Source organism: Centroberyx affinis, unplaced genomic scaffold (assembly GCF_046629955.1).
Source record: "Centroberyx affinis isolate AG114_WGS23_722 - 3 ecotype Tasmania unplaced genomic scaffold, CSIRO-AGI_Caff_v1 ptg000801l_1, whole genome shotgun sequence".
Classification (NCBI taxonomy): Eukaryota; Metazoa; Chordata; class Actinopteri; order Beryciformes; family Berycidae; genus Centroberyx; species Centroberyx affinis.
The window spans coordinates 431,984-448,033 of record NW_027279405.1 but is presented as its reverse complement, the minus strand read 5'-3'; the positions used below and the strand labels follow the sequence as shown (position 1 = coordinate 448,033).

General features: G+C 43.6%; 2 protein-coding genes across 3 annotated transcripts in view; both read right to left on the bottom strand.

The window, feature by feature from the left end:
* The window catches only part of fmn2a (formin 2a), a 40,640-nt gene extending 31,477 nt beyond the window's left edge, over positions 1 to 9,163 (bottom strand). The window contains exons 1-2 of the mRNA XM_071520407.1: positions 7,039 to 9,163; positions 4,076 to 4,248 (exon numbers count right to left, since the gene is read on the bottom strand). Of these exons, the coding sequence (XP_071376508.1) occupies positions 4,076 to 4,248; positions 7,039 to 9,163 (2,298 nt within the window). The remainder of the gene's footprint in view (positions 1 to 4,075; positions 4,249 to 7,038) is intronic.
* Positions 9,164 to 13,179: 4,016 nt separating this feature from the next.
* The window catches only part of chrm3a (cholinergic receptor, muscarinic 3a), a 72,992-nt gene continuing 70,121 nt past the window's right edge, over positions 13,180 to 16,050 (bottom strand). The window contains exons 3-4 of one of the 2 annotated variants that reach the window (XM_071520409.1): positions 15,017 to 15,154; positions 13,180 to 14,968 (exon numbers count right to left, since the gene is read on the bottom strand). In XM_071520409.1, coding sequence (XP_071376510.1) covers positions 13,180 to 14,968; positions 15,017 to 15,135 — 1,908 coding nt within the window. In that variant the 5' untranslated portion in view covers positions 15,136 to 15,154. Of the gene's footprint in view, positions 15,155 to 16,050 lie in introns of both variants that reach the window. The other variant, XM_071520408.1, reaches the window with a different exon arrangement.

The window sequence follows — 16,050 nt, the reverse complement described above, 5'->3', positions numbered from 1 at the left end:
CAAGGCATCTCAGTGTAAAGGTGAACCTGTGGCAACTTCAAGCAGAGCATGTGTTGTCCTTTTAAACTCAGGCAATCAAGTTATTCCAGAGAATGACGGGATCTTTCCTTGGTTTAACTAAATACTTGTCTGTTTTTTTCTTCCCAGTGGAAGTAATTATTTCCCAGGAAACTAGCATATGGAACTGAAGGCCATGCAGTGATGAAATATGTGCAAATAGGCCCCAGTGTTAATCAAATTGTTATTACACAGTGGATTACATCAAGATGCTTAATTTATGTACAAACAGCAAAAACCAGCAAGACTGTGAATGTGTGTGATAATCATGCATTTGCATGCATGCCTCTGTACTGTTTTGCAGGGCTTTGGATGCTATTGTTGTTGTTTGGATGCTATGTTCCAGCTGGAGAGCTGACCTATAGTGGTGTTTTCCTAGTACAGTTGCTGCTAGGACAAAACCTTACAAAAGCCAGACCCTGGTAACCTGAGCTAGAGCCAGACACACAGAGAGGGTACAGAGTGTCCCAGATTCACATAAAGCCATGCCACTCAGGAGTATTTGCCCACACAATTATATTACTAACTGTAAAAGGGGCGATACTTTATTTATAGTTCTTAACCTCAGACCCCTCTCCCCAAAACCCCCAAACCCAAAATAAAGCTGAGGATGTATTTGATTTCAGGCAGTATGCAGAACAAGAAACCAACCACTCCTACATTTGTACACTACAGCAAAATACAGCAATGAAATGAGATACAATGGCAAATGCAGGCAACAAAGTGGAGGACAAAGAGGAGGTGAGAGATAAAGATGGCAATAAAAGGAAAGGGAGACAGTGAGAGAAGAGAGAGGCAATGGGCTAAGTGATTAATTTCAAAACGGAAAGTAACTGTAAAAGGAAAAGGGTAAAAAAGATCCAGACAATGAGGGGTTAGAGAAAAGGTTGTGCAGAGACAGAGGGAGACGGCAACGATCTCAACTGTGATTTATTTTAAAAGCGAGATTAACTGTAAGATACAAAGCAATACGGTGAACTCCAAATGGCAAAAGGAAAGGTTATTCCTGGTCATGCTGAATAATGCAGGACTCCAGGCTCGGGCCCCAGATCTAGGTAGACAGAGACTGGGAGAGAGAGGGGGCCATGAGTCTCTGTCCAATCCTGACATGGTGAGTGTTTTGCTGGGGAAGAGCAGCCTGAGCCCAAGGCACGTGGAGCTGTTACATAACGTGGTCAGCAGATGGTCTACGCAAGCACAGATGTGTGTGTGCGTGTGTGTGTGTGTGTGTGTGTTTGTGTGTGTCACCGAGTGCAGCGAGACTGAGTGAGTGTCATAGGGATTGCTATTAAGCCAGCCATGCGAGGAAATGCCTGAATATGTATGTGTGTCTATGGCTGTCCATTTGTGTATGTGTGTGTGTGCGGGCGCATGAGTGTTTGTGTGTACTCATGCAACCGTGTGCCTTTGTCAGAATTGCATATGAATGAAAGCACACTCTATTTGTGGCTGCACAGTACAGGAGTGCAGTAATATTGCATTGCGGATTTGAGACATTTATGATCAAGCTAGCTAAATTCATGAATGATCAAGTGAGTAATCTTTGATTGTGTGTGTGTGTGTGTGTGTGTGTGTGTGTGTGCATGCATACACATCCGAGGGGGAGGTGCATTGTGTAGCTAATCTGATCAGATGCAAATCTGTTTTGGTAGCCGAGAGACAGAAGAAAAAAAAGATAAAACAGTTCATAGTCCTCTGATCACACTGAGGACATCACACAAGGAAGTAAGATAACTCATTGCCTTGAGACACAAAGGATCTGCCCTATAGAAATAATTGATCAGATATTCAACATGCATACACGCACTCACTGCATATAGGTCTAAACACCCGCACATACTGTATACTGTAGTCTCAATAAATATATAGCAATAGGATTTTGTCCAAATATAGAGCTATTTTCATTTTTCTAGACCCAGAACTATACGTGCTTCTGTAATGCGCTTTCCACCTCACCTATGCTAACATGCAGTTCAGCTGGGTGGATTCAGCTGCGAGGGGCTTGTGATAAAAATGGCACTGACAGTGGGCTCAGTGGACTGTGCAGGGGAACGTAATAATACATGCACATGAGATTAGATCTGAGCAAAGCATTACTGGAATCAAGATTTAAAGATTCATGAAATCAACTTTCATATGGTCACACTGACTACATGCACCACTGCTCCTCAGATAATGAAAAACCTCTGGGATGACTCACTCTAATATAGCAATAAATATGGAGACTGAGATTGGATAAGCTTTGCAGGATGGTATATACATTACTGCAGATCGTTTCGTATTACTTTCTTATCAATGAGCGTTTCATCTGATAAGGACATACTCTCTTATGTGAACCTAGGCTGGCAACAAAGGCTCTTTGTGATATCTGGCAAGTTAACAATGTGTTGGGCAAGTAAATAAAAGGTAATATAAAGAAATGAATCATGTCATCCCCCACAAATGATGCAGGCAGCCTTTGGGCCAATCAGTAACAAGATGCAATACCATCTCTCCAAGTTTTATCAAACTGGGACTGGTGTTGCAGTTATGACCTTTCAAAGTTTGAAATTGTGTCCCCATCGCATCAAGCCAATTGGAATACTTTTTTTTTTCCCATGGTGCAGCCAAGGGCATCAAGAGGCAAATTCGGGTCAGTCAGTCAGTCAGTCAGTCAGTCATCTGTCGCTTCGTCAGTTGGCCTCTAGAGGGCGTCTTTGACTGTGAGATGCAGTCTTTCACATACAAGTCACAAAATCAAAAGTTGGTCGATGTATAGAAATTGATCTGAATCGATCTCTAATGCACCTGATGTGCGCATCACGTCATGTTTGTCATGTTACCAGCAGACCAGACCAGCACCTTACCACCTGTGTTAGTAACAGGATTTGTAAACAGTAATTTGATAACTTGTTTTTTGACCTTTACTTATAGCACCCCCATCAGGCCAATCAATGCAATCTAATTTGAAAGGACAGCTGGTGTGTAGCAAGTTTTGTGTCAGTCAGACTTAGTGTAGGCACAGAACTTGAATGGATAGAATGGTCCTTCCACTGTTTGTCATAGCAGCTAATTTGGCTAGTAGGCCTACAGCATAAAATGGCGACTATGGAATTTTAAGGGTTAGTTGCTGTGGTGAACTGTGCAGATGTGTCTGTTGTACGAGTGCTTAGCAAATTGTCAAAACTCAACTGAAAGGTGCTGTTTGCGACAAGGTTAACGTAGCATTATCAAAGATTGTGCTTCTCTCGCTAACTCCTCTTGTCTAAATCAGCATATTAGCAAACCTAGCTGGGGAAGCATCATCAAACAGGTACCTTTAACGTAATATAACCCCTTAAATGCTATAAACTAACATAGCTTAGCCTACCTTTAGTGGAGAAGAAAAGCAAAACTTCAAACAGCTAACGGACATCGTCTGAAACAGATTAACTCAACTATAACCACTTCTATTAACTGTGCACAGATGTCAAAACTTTTGTCCTAATGCTACTTAAAAAGACAGCAGTGACTGGTACAAGACCACTAACTAGTGGTGGCAACTTAATTCAGCTGCAATGACAGTTTTCCTCTGCTTTGGTCCTTGCTGCAAAACCTCTCACCTCAGTGACTTGCCGCTAAGTCGGTTCATAGGGAAGCTAGGCCAACGGTACGCATAAAAAGCCGGAGCCGCTGCTCCGACCATCCAGGAACATTGATTTGAATGGGAAAGACCATTCTGTCTATTCAAGTTCAGTTGCCCCCCATCAGACCAATCAGAGTAATGTTTTAATCACTGGAGCACAGCGCGCAGATGCAGCATCCATCAAAATCAGACCAGCGTCTGTGATATCAAATGAGATATAATTTTTGACGGACAGGAGGACGGGCAGATGGATCCCACCCACCACAACCACCAACATTTCATGGTGTGTGTGGGACAAAAACAGCAACAAGGTCACAGTCAAACAGTACTCTGCCAAAATCCAGTATTGGCCTAAATTGGTGCAAAGCAGCTCATGCCATCAGTTTTGCCAGTCAGTGAAGAGAAAGGTCTTACATTAAAGACGGGTGTGGTTGGTGTGACAGTGCTGTCCCCATGGAGCTCTTCGGGGCTGTCACTGAAGGGCTGCAGGAGACCCATGGCCAACATTCGGCGACATAACTCCCTGGCCTCCTCGTCTGCAGACCGCTCTCCATGCTGCACACACAACCTCTCCAGCAGAGTATGACCTGAACAGAAGACGAGAGGGAGAGAGAGAGAGAAAGAGAAAGAGTGAGAGAGAGATGAAATTTTGGCATGACATTATACATTCTTTTTTAAGGGAGAGTAACTGATAAGAAAAACATGGATAAAAACACACGTGGAAGGGCAATAATGAAGACATCAGCTGACAAGGAGAGGGAGAAAGATGTGTTTTGTCAAAGTTTGGTTGTCTCTGCTCCAGGCTAGAGAGGGACGAAACTAATTTGCATACAGATTTTGGAGTCAGATTAATGGGTGTTTTATATTTCATTAATTGTGCTTAGATATTACTAACTAACATGGTGAGGCTGTGTTAAGAGAAGAAGGCACCTAAAGTTAATCTGATCAGAGAGCTGGAGAGAGATGTCTCAGATTCAGATGTGCTAATTAAACACCTACAAGTGCAAACTCCCTTCACACCGTTTACATGGGTAAGCACAGAGATGGTGTTAATTGCGATGTGCTCCAGCTACACTAGATGCTACAGAGAATAAACAGATGCTAACTGATATTCAGGATCCCAGTCAACACCCAGTGCATTTAATAATAATCTGTTATATCCTTGATGTTTTAATAATCTTACTGATGAACATGATATCATTAGAAAGGTGTACTTTGGAAAAAGAAAAAAAAAGCACAAATGGCTGCAGCTCTTAGTGGTATAGTTATAACGCTGGCCGATGCCACGCTTGATTATAAACTATGATAAAGACATTAGATTTTCTGCTTATATTTGTACTGGGAACAAGGCAACAAAGACATAATGGAGGGTTTTTATCATGAAATGAGAGACAATGTAAGTGAGTTTGAGCTGTGAAGGATTATTATAGAAATCAGTGACGATCTCTAAATCCTAGAAAAGGTATTGACTAAATATTGACTATGTGACAGCAGCAGAGACATGAACAGAACTTGTGGAACCTGAGAGAAAACATCTCTCTTTCACTTCATTAGGTGTGAGCCTGGCACACTGAGCAGTCAGCTGATGATGTTGTTAGATGGGTTTGAATGTCGAAAACATGTTATTTAGAGGACAGGACGGCACCAGATGAATGAACAAAGCCCTGCGGTTAATGGCCCAGTGGACATCGATTTGAGCACTTTGGAGAGGGGTTTGACAAACAAAAGACTGAAAAAAAAAAAAACACAAAATAACAGATGCTGAACGTGCTTAGTCCCTAGCTCTCCATGACAAGAAAATTGATTTTGTCCCATCGTGGAGGGCTGTGACGTAAATCGACCAAGTCAAAAAAATAACTTGTCAAGGTGCCGTCTTCCAGACACAGAACAACTAATCCTAGTAGAACCACAATAAAAAAGTCAGATCAGTTCACTTCTACATAAATTCCCCATTGGAAAAAAAACCCATTTTAATCCAGGATTTGTCTTATTAATCACTGTCTGGGAAACAGTCCTCGTTTGTGTTAGTTAAATCAGTTTTCTCATCCTTCGTTCCTGTCTTTCCACTGAACTGATCAATGTCACATGCAGTGCTGAAACGACCAGGGTCAGTCTGGGTGAAATGAATGGCAACATGAAGGCATGATTACAAAATAGCAGTTGGGTCAAATGTTAATGGAGATTGGGGATTCAAGACACCTCCACTGTTTGGCTGTGGCTAATTCACCTGACGAAATGCGAATGGATCTCATATCACCATTTATTTTTGTCATGCAGATAAACTGTCACTTAGGTTTAGCATCCGTGAATGTGTACTGTGTGTGTGTGTGTGTGTGTGTGTGTGTGTGTGTGTGTGTGTGTGTGTGTGTGTGTGTGTGTGTGTATGTGTGTAAGCCAGTGGGGCAGAGGATGGCTTTGCCGTGGGTGGTAATGTTGTCACTCGGCACTCTGATTTATGAGCAGAGGCGCAGACAATGGAGAGCAGCTGAGCTCCTGACACTCAACACAACAGACAAGAGGACAGAGTGACATTGTTTTGTTAAAAGGAGGCGTTTGTTCTGAAGATACTTCTCAATAAAGAACCTCTACTGCTTCATCCTGTTTTTCATGTGCTATTGTCTCTTTTTTATGTGATATCATACAGTAACTTTTGTATCCCTGCTCTTATGACCGTGATAATTCATACGTCAGAATTTAATCATAATGCAATTACAATTATCATTTCACATGACTATTGCATAATAACCTAATCTCTAATGGAGACAGGGCTTGAAGCCAAACAAATAAAATTCACATCCAGACCACCGGGGATTCCCAGCCATAATAGGACTAAATGATGACCTAACCAAAATATTTTCATGGCAGGATTATACCAAGGCAGGGGTGTTTTTTTTCTGAGTAAGACAATACCCACTCATCAGAGGGCAGAGGGGGCAATTAAATGTTTGAGTCTGAGAGCAAATTGGAACTATGATTCAATTATTGAAACATGCACCCACATCTATAATTATTCTCCAGTGGGTGTTAGCTGAAAAAAATTCAATGAATTTGTTATCCAACAGCAATGGAATCAATTCAGATTCTTTTCAGACTGATCTAAATCTGAATTGATGTCAAACAAAGTTGACATATATATGTATATATATATATATATATATATATATATATATATATATATATATATGTGTATACTACCAGTCAAAAGTCTGGACACACCACATTTTTCTTTATTTTTACTATTTTCCACACTTAAGAATAATAGTAAAGACATCAAAACTATGAAATAACACAAATGGAATTATGCAGTGACCAAAACAGTAGTATATTACTTACTTGCACCCGCAATAATTAAATGAGCTCTTGTGTACGCTACTCACCAGAGAAGACATCCAGATAGGATCCTGTGGCGGTGGAACTCTGGCGGCCTGAATGCGCTCTTCTGGAGCCCAGTGTCCAGTAAGCCCCGCCTGTGTGTCCTTTCTCTGATGCCCCCTGCTCCTGGAACCTGGCCCCGCCATCCTGCCTAGCTCTCAGCTCATCCAGCTCTCTGGACCAGTCTGCAGAGACACTGAGGGGCCCGGCGATGGAGCAGGACCTCTGCCTGCGGCTCCACCATCCCTGGGCCTCACCGGAGCCTCCAACGCACCCTGAAAAAGCAGTGACATCTGTTTTCCTGGGGACGTTGGGGCTGGTAATGGGGGAGCCAATAGGCGAGGTGAGCTGTCTGGTGGTGGTCTTAACGTATGAGGGGTGTACAGGAGGGTAGAGCTTGACAGTGGTGGACGTTCGTCTAGGAAAAGACACATGGGGACTGTCTGACGTCAGCTGGCTAATGGAAAAACTACTTTTCCTCCTGCTCAGGGAGAGGAAGTCCCGCCTCCCATTTTCCTCTTCCCCCTCCCTCTCGATAGACAGGTCCATGCTGCTCACACTCTTGAGCGACCGCATCGGCCCCACCACCACGGGGTCTAAGCGGACACATGGCACACACATGTTTTTGCCCCCATGTGAGGGCAGAACCGGGCTCTCCAGCTCGTCTAGGGGCTCCTCGGCACTCTCATATGAGGAGGTGGGGGTGGCAGTCGTGTCGGGGAAGCTGTATGTGCTGTTGGTCTTTGGAAAGAGGCTACCGCTGCTTCTCTCCGTGTCTGGGGCCGAAGATGAAGGACCACTCTCACTCAGGGACCCCGGCTCAGATGAATTTCTTGATATGGGTATGCCATGGCTTTCACTTTCCCTACCCAAGTTTAGTAGCTGGTTAGGTCTGAGTTCCTTTTGGTTAGTAGTCTCAGGGGGTTTATTTTTATTCCCCTCAGATAAAGCACTCTCCAGGACCCCGTCACAGGCTCCATGTTGCTTCCTGATGGCTTGCTGGATGTCAGACAGCAGGTCCTCATTTTCAGCCGCTGCTGAGTGGAAACTGTAGAGGTCAGCGTCCGACCCTGAGCTTGTCTTCCTGCCATCCTCATCCACTGTGGATTGCCGACTGTCTCCGGTCAAACGGCCTTGATCCCCCTCGCCATCTGATATCACACCCATCTCATCAGCTGACAGGCTAGCCTCCGCATTGAGCAACAGCCCTGCTGTTGTCCCACCATCCAAGATGTCCTCCTTGGAAAACCCTCTCGACTTGGACAGACTCTTCCTGATCCTCATGGTGGAAAACACAGAACCCTTCGACTCTGATTTTGATTTCTTCCTAGCGCCATTATCCCCTCCTCCTTTGCTTGTCTTATTCTGGGACTTCTTAGATTTTTTGTCCACTTCCCTGTCATCAGTATCCCTGTCGGGGCAGGGGACATCCCCCGCTCCTCCGCCTCCTGCCCCACCACTACTTCCTCCTCCCTTCTTCTGCTTTGCTTCCTGGTTCCCCATATTCCTGAGCAGGCGGACACCCTTAGCTATCAGGCCATACTGCTGGGGTCGAGGCTGGGCGCGCTGGGCTTCCTCCTGGGCTGTTGCTGCTCCTCTGCTGGTCGGAGCCCTTTCAGAGCCGCCTAATCCCTGCTGTCTACTCACTACTGTTAAAGGCAGCTGTGAGGATGATGTTGCCTCCGCTGATGCTGCTGATGCTGCTGACGGGAGGAGGAGACTGGCACTGGCAGCCACGGGCTCACTACCACTCACTACTCCCTCCCTCCCCTGCTGAGCCTCTCTCACTCTCTCATCCTTTCTCTCTCGTTGCCCCTCCTTTCTCCCCCCATCTGCCGCTGCGCGCTCTGCTGTCTTGCATAACGGGCTGCTGGTCGAGCGAGCCAGGGGAGGATGCTCCGGAGTCTGTGGCCTTTGTCCCTTCTCAGCAGAAGGGGGAAGTGGAGGCTGGGGATGATGTTGTTTCTCGAAAATACACTGTTGTTGTTGTTGTTGTTGAAAAAGGACTGAGTGCTGTTGTCTACGGAGGAGGTTCGACACACTACTCTTCCTCCTGTCTTTGAAAGTGGTAGTGAAGAAGCTCTCTTTCAGAAAGGGGACCTGGGTCTCCACTGTCTTAATAGTCTGCATCCTGACGGCTATGGCGTGTTTCTCACCCAGAGGGGAGACAACCTAGACTGGCTGAATGGAAGAGAGAGAAAAGAACAAGTTTAGATGACATTGATTAATTGTATATTAAAGCTTTGCTACATAAGGGCAGAAAAGAGGCATTCTGTTCTCAGTGGAGTCAAGTGGAAGACTTAAGCAATCTGATTAATGGTATTTTAAAGTTATTGCCACGCAGCAGGTATTTTTTTGTGTAAGATGTGTTTTCTGTTATTTTGATGCTTTTTCAGAAATGCAGTCAAATCATTGTATGACTCACACAGTCATACAAAGTGAAAGCAGTAATGTTTCTGTTTCTGTTTCTCTATTACTATGATTTTGTTCCCCCAGCAAACTGAAACATGCAGTGCCCCAAGTAATCCCCTCTTCTTAGTGTATCTATTACTAACGTTTTGATTTCCCAGGCCTGGAAATCTGGATTGACTTAGTGAAAGCCAGATTGACACTGTTAACTGGAGACAGCAAGAGAACCACAGTGGAACTAATGTTACTATTATTGAGCACAGTGTAGGCATGAATTTAAGGGTGTAGCAAATGCTAATCAAATGTATCAGTCTGAGATCCAAATGAGAAATTTAGTGTCACTTTAGATTTCAGAGATATTACAGCATGTCATCTTTTTTTATAGTATCGCAAAAGACATTTTGTTTCTAAACATCTCTTTGATCTGCTCTTAAATATTTGTCGGTGTAATTGTGTGTGTGTGTGTTTGCACGCGTGCGCAGTGTTTGTGTGTTTGTGCCTGCATCAAGGCATGCCTGATGACTGATGATTAATGCCAAAGGGTGTGGTACAGTCGAGGCAGAGCCATCTATTTATAAAGATTACCATCCCCTTCCTACTAAATAGAGGGATCTGAGTTAAAAAATGTGAGTGGCTTAAAAGTAATGATACCAATAAATATTAAATTAAATCCTTGAAACGAGGATCCTAAGTAAACGAAAAACATTTACCGGAGATTACAAGCTTACACATACATTAAAGCTTGGAAAAAGGCTCTTCACTAACACGGACCACTTCAGCTTACAGTACTGTTTGATTCCTCTCTTGGTAAAACATTATACAATCACTTTGAAGCACAATCCCAAACAAAAAATGACATTCCATTGTAGTGAAATGAAAGGAAGCAATATATCATAATCAAATGGTGAAAAAACACCTTTTTAAACAGTAGATAAGCCTCTTAGCCGGGTCTCTTTAAACTTATAACTCAAAGGATAAGTACAGTGAACTTGCCTGAGTGGTGGCTTCTCCTCAGTGGTTCCTCCTCAGTTCAGTATTGACTGAAGAAAACAACACAAATGAGTGTCTGTCTTCCCCTATGAGACGCTCCTCAGCCATGGGTCACATGAAACTGGTCTTTTCCCCATCACATGTCCGGTCTCCCTGCCCTCACCCAGCAGCACTGACTGAGGCTCCTCTCACTAACTTCATCATGTTATTGAGCACATACAAGCTTGAGTATTGTACTGTGACTGTGAAATAAAATTACATAACAGAATAGCCCCTTACTTGTCTATAGCTGATACTGAACAAATAATAACTTGACTCACAGTGGAATTAACACTTGAAATGCTAACATCAGATAACTTAAGGTGAAGTGCTACACATTACTAACCAGATAAAACAGTTTGAGTTTATTTGCACAATGTAATCAAACATGGGGAGATATATTCAAAATGTATACAAAAACCTATATGTTAAACAGGTTATAGTGGACATCATGCTGTACACTAACAAAGGAGATCTATGCTCCAAATGTATGTTCTTCATTGAAAACTAATACATTGTTTCCTTTTAACTAACACAGTCATGACTAGTAACACAAAAAACAGACCATTTTTTGTCAATAAAAAGGTTTTTTGTTTGTTTATTGACTTAAAATATGAGTATGATTGGCATACTTGAAATGTAAAAAAAACAAAAAAACAAAACACAATTTTCTACTGTATGTGTTCATCATTTTAGGTAGTTTACATTCACGATATTAAAACCAAAGCCTCATATTTTGATGAAGAATGTATTATAACACTGGAGCACATTGTGTTGAAAGCAGAAAAAACATCCACTGGTGCACAGGCATGGGATATTTTTTAATTTTCAATGAACATTATCTCTCTTGCCATTCTACATTGTATCCAACCTTCTCTTCAATATGCTAGTTACTTCAGTGTATTGTTTGCCTTCAATATCCGTTTCCACAATACTCATATATGTGAAAATTTGGGTGATGGAAAAAAGTAGAAATCATCTGGTTTAGATAAGAATAAATTATTTCTATGATAATAAGTATTACAAATACAATCAGAATGAATTGTTCCTTCAGTTGGCATCTTTATGCTGAGTTTTGTAGGTATGTGGTGTTAACCCACTTTTTGAATAGTAAAACCTGATGTATACCATGACAGCTATCAGTCAGTTCTAGTGAGAAATCATTGGCAAATAAGTCTCAGTAATAATTATAAAGGAGAAAGTAATGACCCAAAATCAAAAAGCTTTGTCAGATTTTGATAAGAACTTAAAATATTCTACATGCAAACTGGTTAAGAGCGTGGCCATCCTGTTCTGCATGCCAAATGCACTTTATCTAAATTAAAATGATCAGCTTTTGGCCAAATCATGGAACCAAACAGGGCTAGAATATGAATAACTGCCACAAACCTATGTATGTATAAAATTCTTTCATTTTTGTGTGTGGCCTTGTAATTGGAAGGGTGGGATTTTGATACTGCAGCACTATGGGAGCTGCATTGACAGTGATATAACCTGCAGGCAAATGCATAGTAGGGCTTTCACAAGCCACTAGAGGCTGCCATTGCTCTACTAAATCAAAGACCTTTTTTCAACAGTTGCTCTGATGAATGTTTTTGTACAAATTTAAAAGGTAGTGTATAATCAAAACACACATCTTCATAAATGGACATCTTTGTGTGTACAATCAATCATTGTGTATCAAGTCAGAAATATCCAAATGTACACAAACAGTATATCATCATTATCATCATTGTATAATCATTACTCTTAACATAAAACCTCAAGTACATAAAACACAACCAAGCTACTTGATGTACTTATTATTGTCTCCACCATGTAAACCACAACGATCACATTGAACACAACAGCAGCTCACTGACTGTGGTGCCACACAGAATATTCACAACTCAATTCATCAGAAGAATCATTTTCAGACTGGCTCAAAATCTGAGGAATATCTAGAGACCCAAAGATTAATATCACAAAAATAACAAATTTCTGTTGACAGAAAGTAAGGACACAGTTTTAGAACTTTCAATATTTCATAAGACACAGGAAAGCTATATCCAAGTAGAAAGGCAATGTACAGAAGAGTTTTGATAAAAACATAAGCCAGCCAGGATGGCAAGTCAAATCAGTACAATGTAGTAGCCTGTAGACACAAAATAGTTTTGGTCTTGGCTTTCAGTGACATATTACAGATACATAGTTTTGTTTGAAACCCAAAACCACTCTGCACTTTACAGATCGAACTACCTACAGAGAGAAAAATGATAAGAAATGTGAATCCCCAATCCCATAACAAAGGTATCATTTCCCCCCGGTGTCAATTGCACTTCAATAATTCTCCTGCAATGCATTTTAAAGCCCTTTTCTATTATTTTCCACTCAGTCAGTTCTTTCAGCTGCACTTGTGTGAAATGATAAGAGATCCTCAAGGACAGAGGGAAAGCTTTCATCTGTGGAGCTCACCTTACAGCACACACATACGCACACCCCTGCATGCACACACACACACACACACACACACACACACGCATGCACACAAACTCACACCTCAAGACCTCTAGGTGTTTGCTGTACACACTACTGTGTCAGAATCACAGCAGAGAAACACATTGAGCATCTCTGAGCAGTGAAACTCCACAGAAACAACCATAGGTTGCCTCTTCCTGTTACTTTTCCTGAAACCTGTCACTTGCCCATCATCAACCACTCAAAGTCCCTTATGTGGACTCCCTGGGAATCTTCCTGTGGAAGACCACTGACTGCCTCTGCTGGAACTGCTGCTTCCTCCTCTTCTTCTTGTCCCAGCGGCAGAGCAGTATCATCTTGAAGGTTGTGCGGAAAGTCTTGTTGCACAGGGCGTAGCACATGGGGTTGACTGTGCTGTTCACATAGCACAGCCAGTAGCCCACTGCCCACAGGGTCTCCGGGATGCAACCGTCACAGAAGGCATTGATCAGCACCATGATGTTGTAAGGTGTCCATGTGATAATGAAAGCAAAGAGGATGGCACTGAGTGTCTGAGCTGCCTTCTTCTCCTTCACCAGGGACATGCGCTTTCGCTTGGTGATCTGAGTACGAGCTCGGGTTGCAAAACGCTTGGCCAGAGCTGCCTCTTTAAAGGATATGGGGACAGAGGGGGATTTGGTGGCAGTGCTGGTGGTAGTGGTGTTGGTGGGAGTGGTTGTTGGAGGATCAGCCAAAGAGTCCGTTTTGGAGGCAGCCTGGATGGTAGGCATAGACTGGACCTTGCGTGAGCAGAAGCGTTGGTGGTAACTATTGTTGTCTGTATTGTTGGCTCCATCCGGGGTGGTGGCGGCTGTGGTGTTGGTGGTGACAGTTGAAAGGCTGTCTCGACTGTCCTCCTCCCCCCTCAGGGGGTCCTCCTCTGAGGCTACATCCAGGTCCTCACACGAGGTGAGCTGGGAGTTGACGGCAGCCTTTATACCGGGTAGGTTGAGGACAATGGAGAAGATAGCGTGGCTCTGGGGAATTATGTCTCTGCCCCCGCAATCCTCATCCTCTGACGACCCAGAGTGGTCCGCTGAGACCCCGGCATCATTATTGTTCCAGCTGTCACTGCTGCTCTGGTCGGGGTCACCCTCTCCTCCTCGGGTGCTACCAGGCCTCCAGGACCGAACCCCTGGCCAGCAATGGAAGCGGCCAATCAGCCCCCGACATGAGCTCTTTCTCTTGGACGACCTGGTAAGCTCGTAGCTGCTGCAGCTTCTGGAGCTCCCTGTCTGGTGCACAAAACGAGCTCTCTCGCCCCCACCACTTCCCCCTCCTCCTCCTATCCCACCTCGACTCCCTGAGCCCTGCAACCCAGCTAATTCCCTTGAGCGGTTCTGGGTCTCCTTGTAAATCCGCCAGTAGAGCACACTCATGATAGTTACAGGCAGGTAGAAGGCAGCCATGGCTGTGCAGAAGGTTATAGTGGGCTCTGAGAGGAACTGGATGTAGCATTCATTAGGAGGTACTGTTCTTTTGCCCTCAATATACTGCCACAGCAGGATGGCTGGTGCCCAGAGAACCAGAGAAACAAACCAGGCTAGGCCAATCATCAGCCCAGCCCGTTTTGTGGTTCGTTTGGCCCGGTAGGTCAGAGGCCTTGTGATAGAAAAGTAGCGGTCAAAGCTTATGACCAGCAAGTTCATAACTGATGCATTGCTGGCCACATAGTCTATGGCCAGCCACAGGTCGCAGGCCCAGTTGCCCATAGCCCAGTGGCCCATCACAAGGTAAGCTGTGTAAAGGTTCATAGAGATGACCCCTATGATGAGGTCAGCCACAGCCAAGCTAAGCAGGAAGTAGTTGTTGACCGTCTTTAGCTGGCGGTTGACCTTGAAGGATACCACAACCAGGATGTTGCCAATGATAGTGATCAGAGACAGCAAGCCTGTCAGCAAGACAATGAGGACAACCTGCCACACAGGGTGGCCCCCCAAGTAGGCCCCGCTCTGTGTCTGTGTCCCATTTGGGGGTTCTGAGGTGAGGTTGAAGAGTCTGCTGGTGGAGGACGAATTATCATCCAGGGTAGTCAGATGAACCACCGACCAGGGGTCTCCTCCGGCCCCTCCATGGTGGAGAGCATTGGATTGTGGGTAGGCTCCTGTCCCTGCTGGTGAGGTGATGGCAGTCAGGAAGAGGCCAGGTTCTGTGCTGTTGGAGCTCATTGTTACGTCCTGGCATATTCTGGAGGGAGAGACAGAGGAGAAAGAGACAGAGAAGCACAGGCAGGAAAAGAGGGAGAGATGAAGGGAAGAGAGAAATGACAAGGAGGAGAAGGAGAAAGAAAGAGAGGGACAGAGTGAGGAACAGAGACAAGTAGAGAATGAAACAGTGACAGGACACCTCAGCAGTTGAAATTCCTATTTCACTACACATCCACTAGGTGAGGCTAGCAGTCTATTTTACCCAATTGCATGTCTGATGTGAAAGGGCAGCTGAAGAAAGGTGTTTGGGTTTAATTTCCTTAATTTACTTTTCTTGTTAAACTTTCACTTGTAATTAAATTTGTAAACAATCTACACACTGTAACTTTGAGGGTAAATGCATTGCAAGCAAATTGTATACAGGCAATATATCTTCCTACATGATTGCTTAAGATGATTATGCTGGGATTGCACCTTTACACAAGCAATTACAGTGATGTTGTAAACAACATAAGGCCTTGGACAGGGGCTGTCTTCTCCTGTCGTATCAGGTGTGGCATGGGGAGTTAGCATGCTGGTGATCTTTATCAAAATTCAGCTTTAGTATCACTAGAGTAATTGTAAGAGAATGAGAGAAACTGACAGACAGACATACAGGTGGACACATAGATATTCTCTACCAAATAGACAAAAAGGGAAAAAAAATCACAGATTTCTAGTAATACTGCCCAAACTCTCTCTCTTGTTTAACTAATCATCAAATGTGAGGATTAATTGAATATAAGTATGATTTGGGCAGAGAGAACATAATAGACAACAGTAGCTAGCTACCTCTAAACATTAATTATAGTTTAAGTACATTTTATGTACACATATATATATATATATATATACACACACACACACACACACACATACATACACGCACTCTCTCTC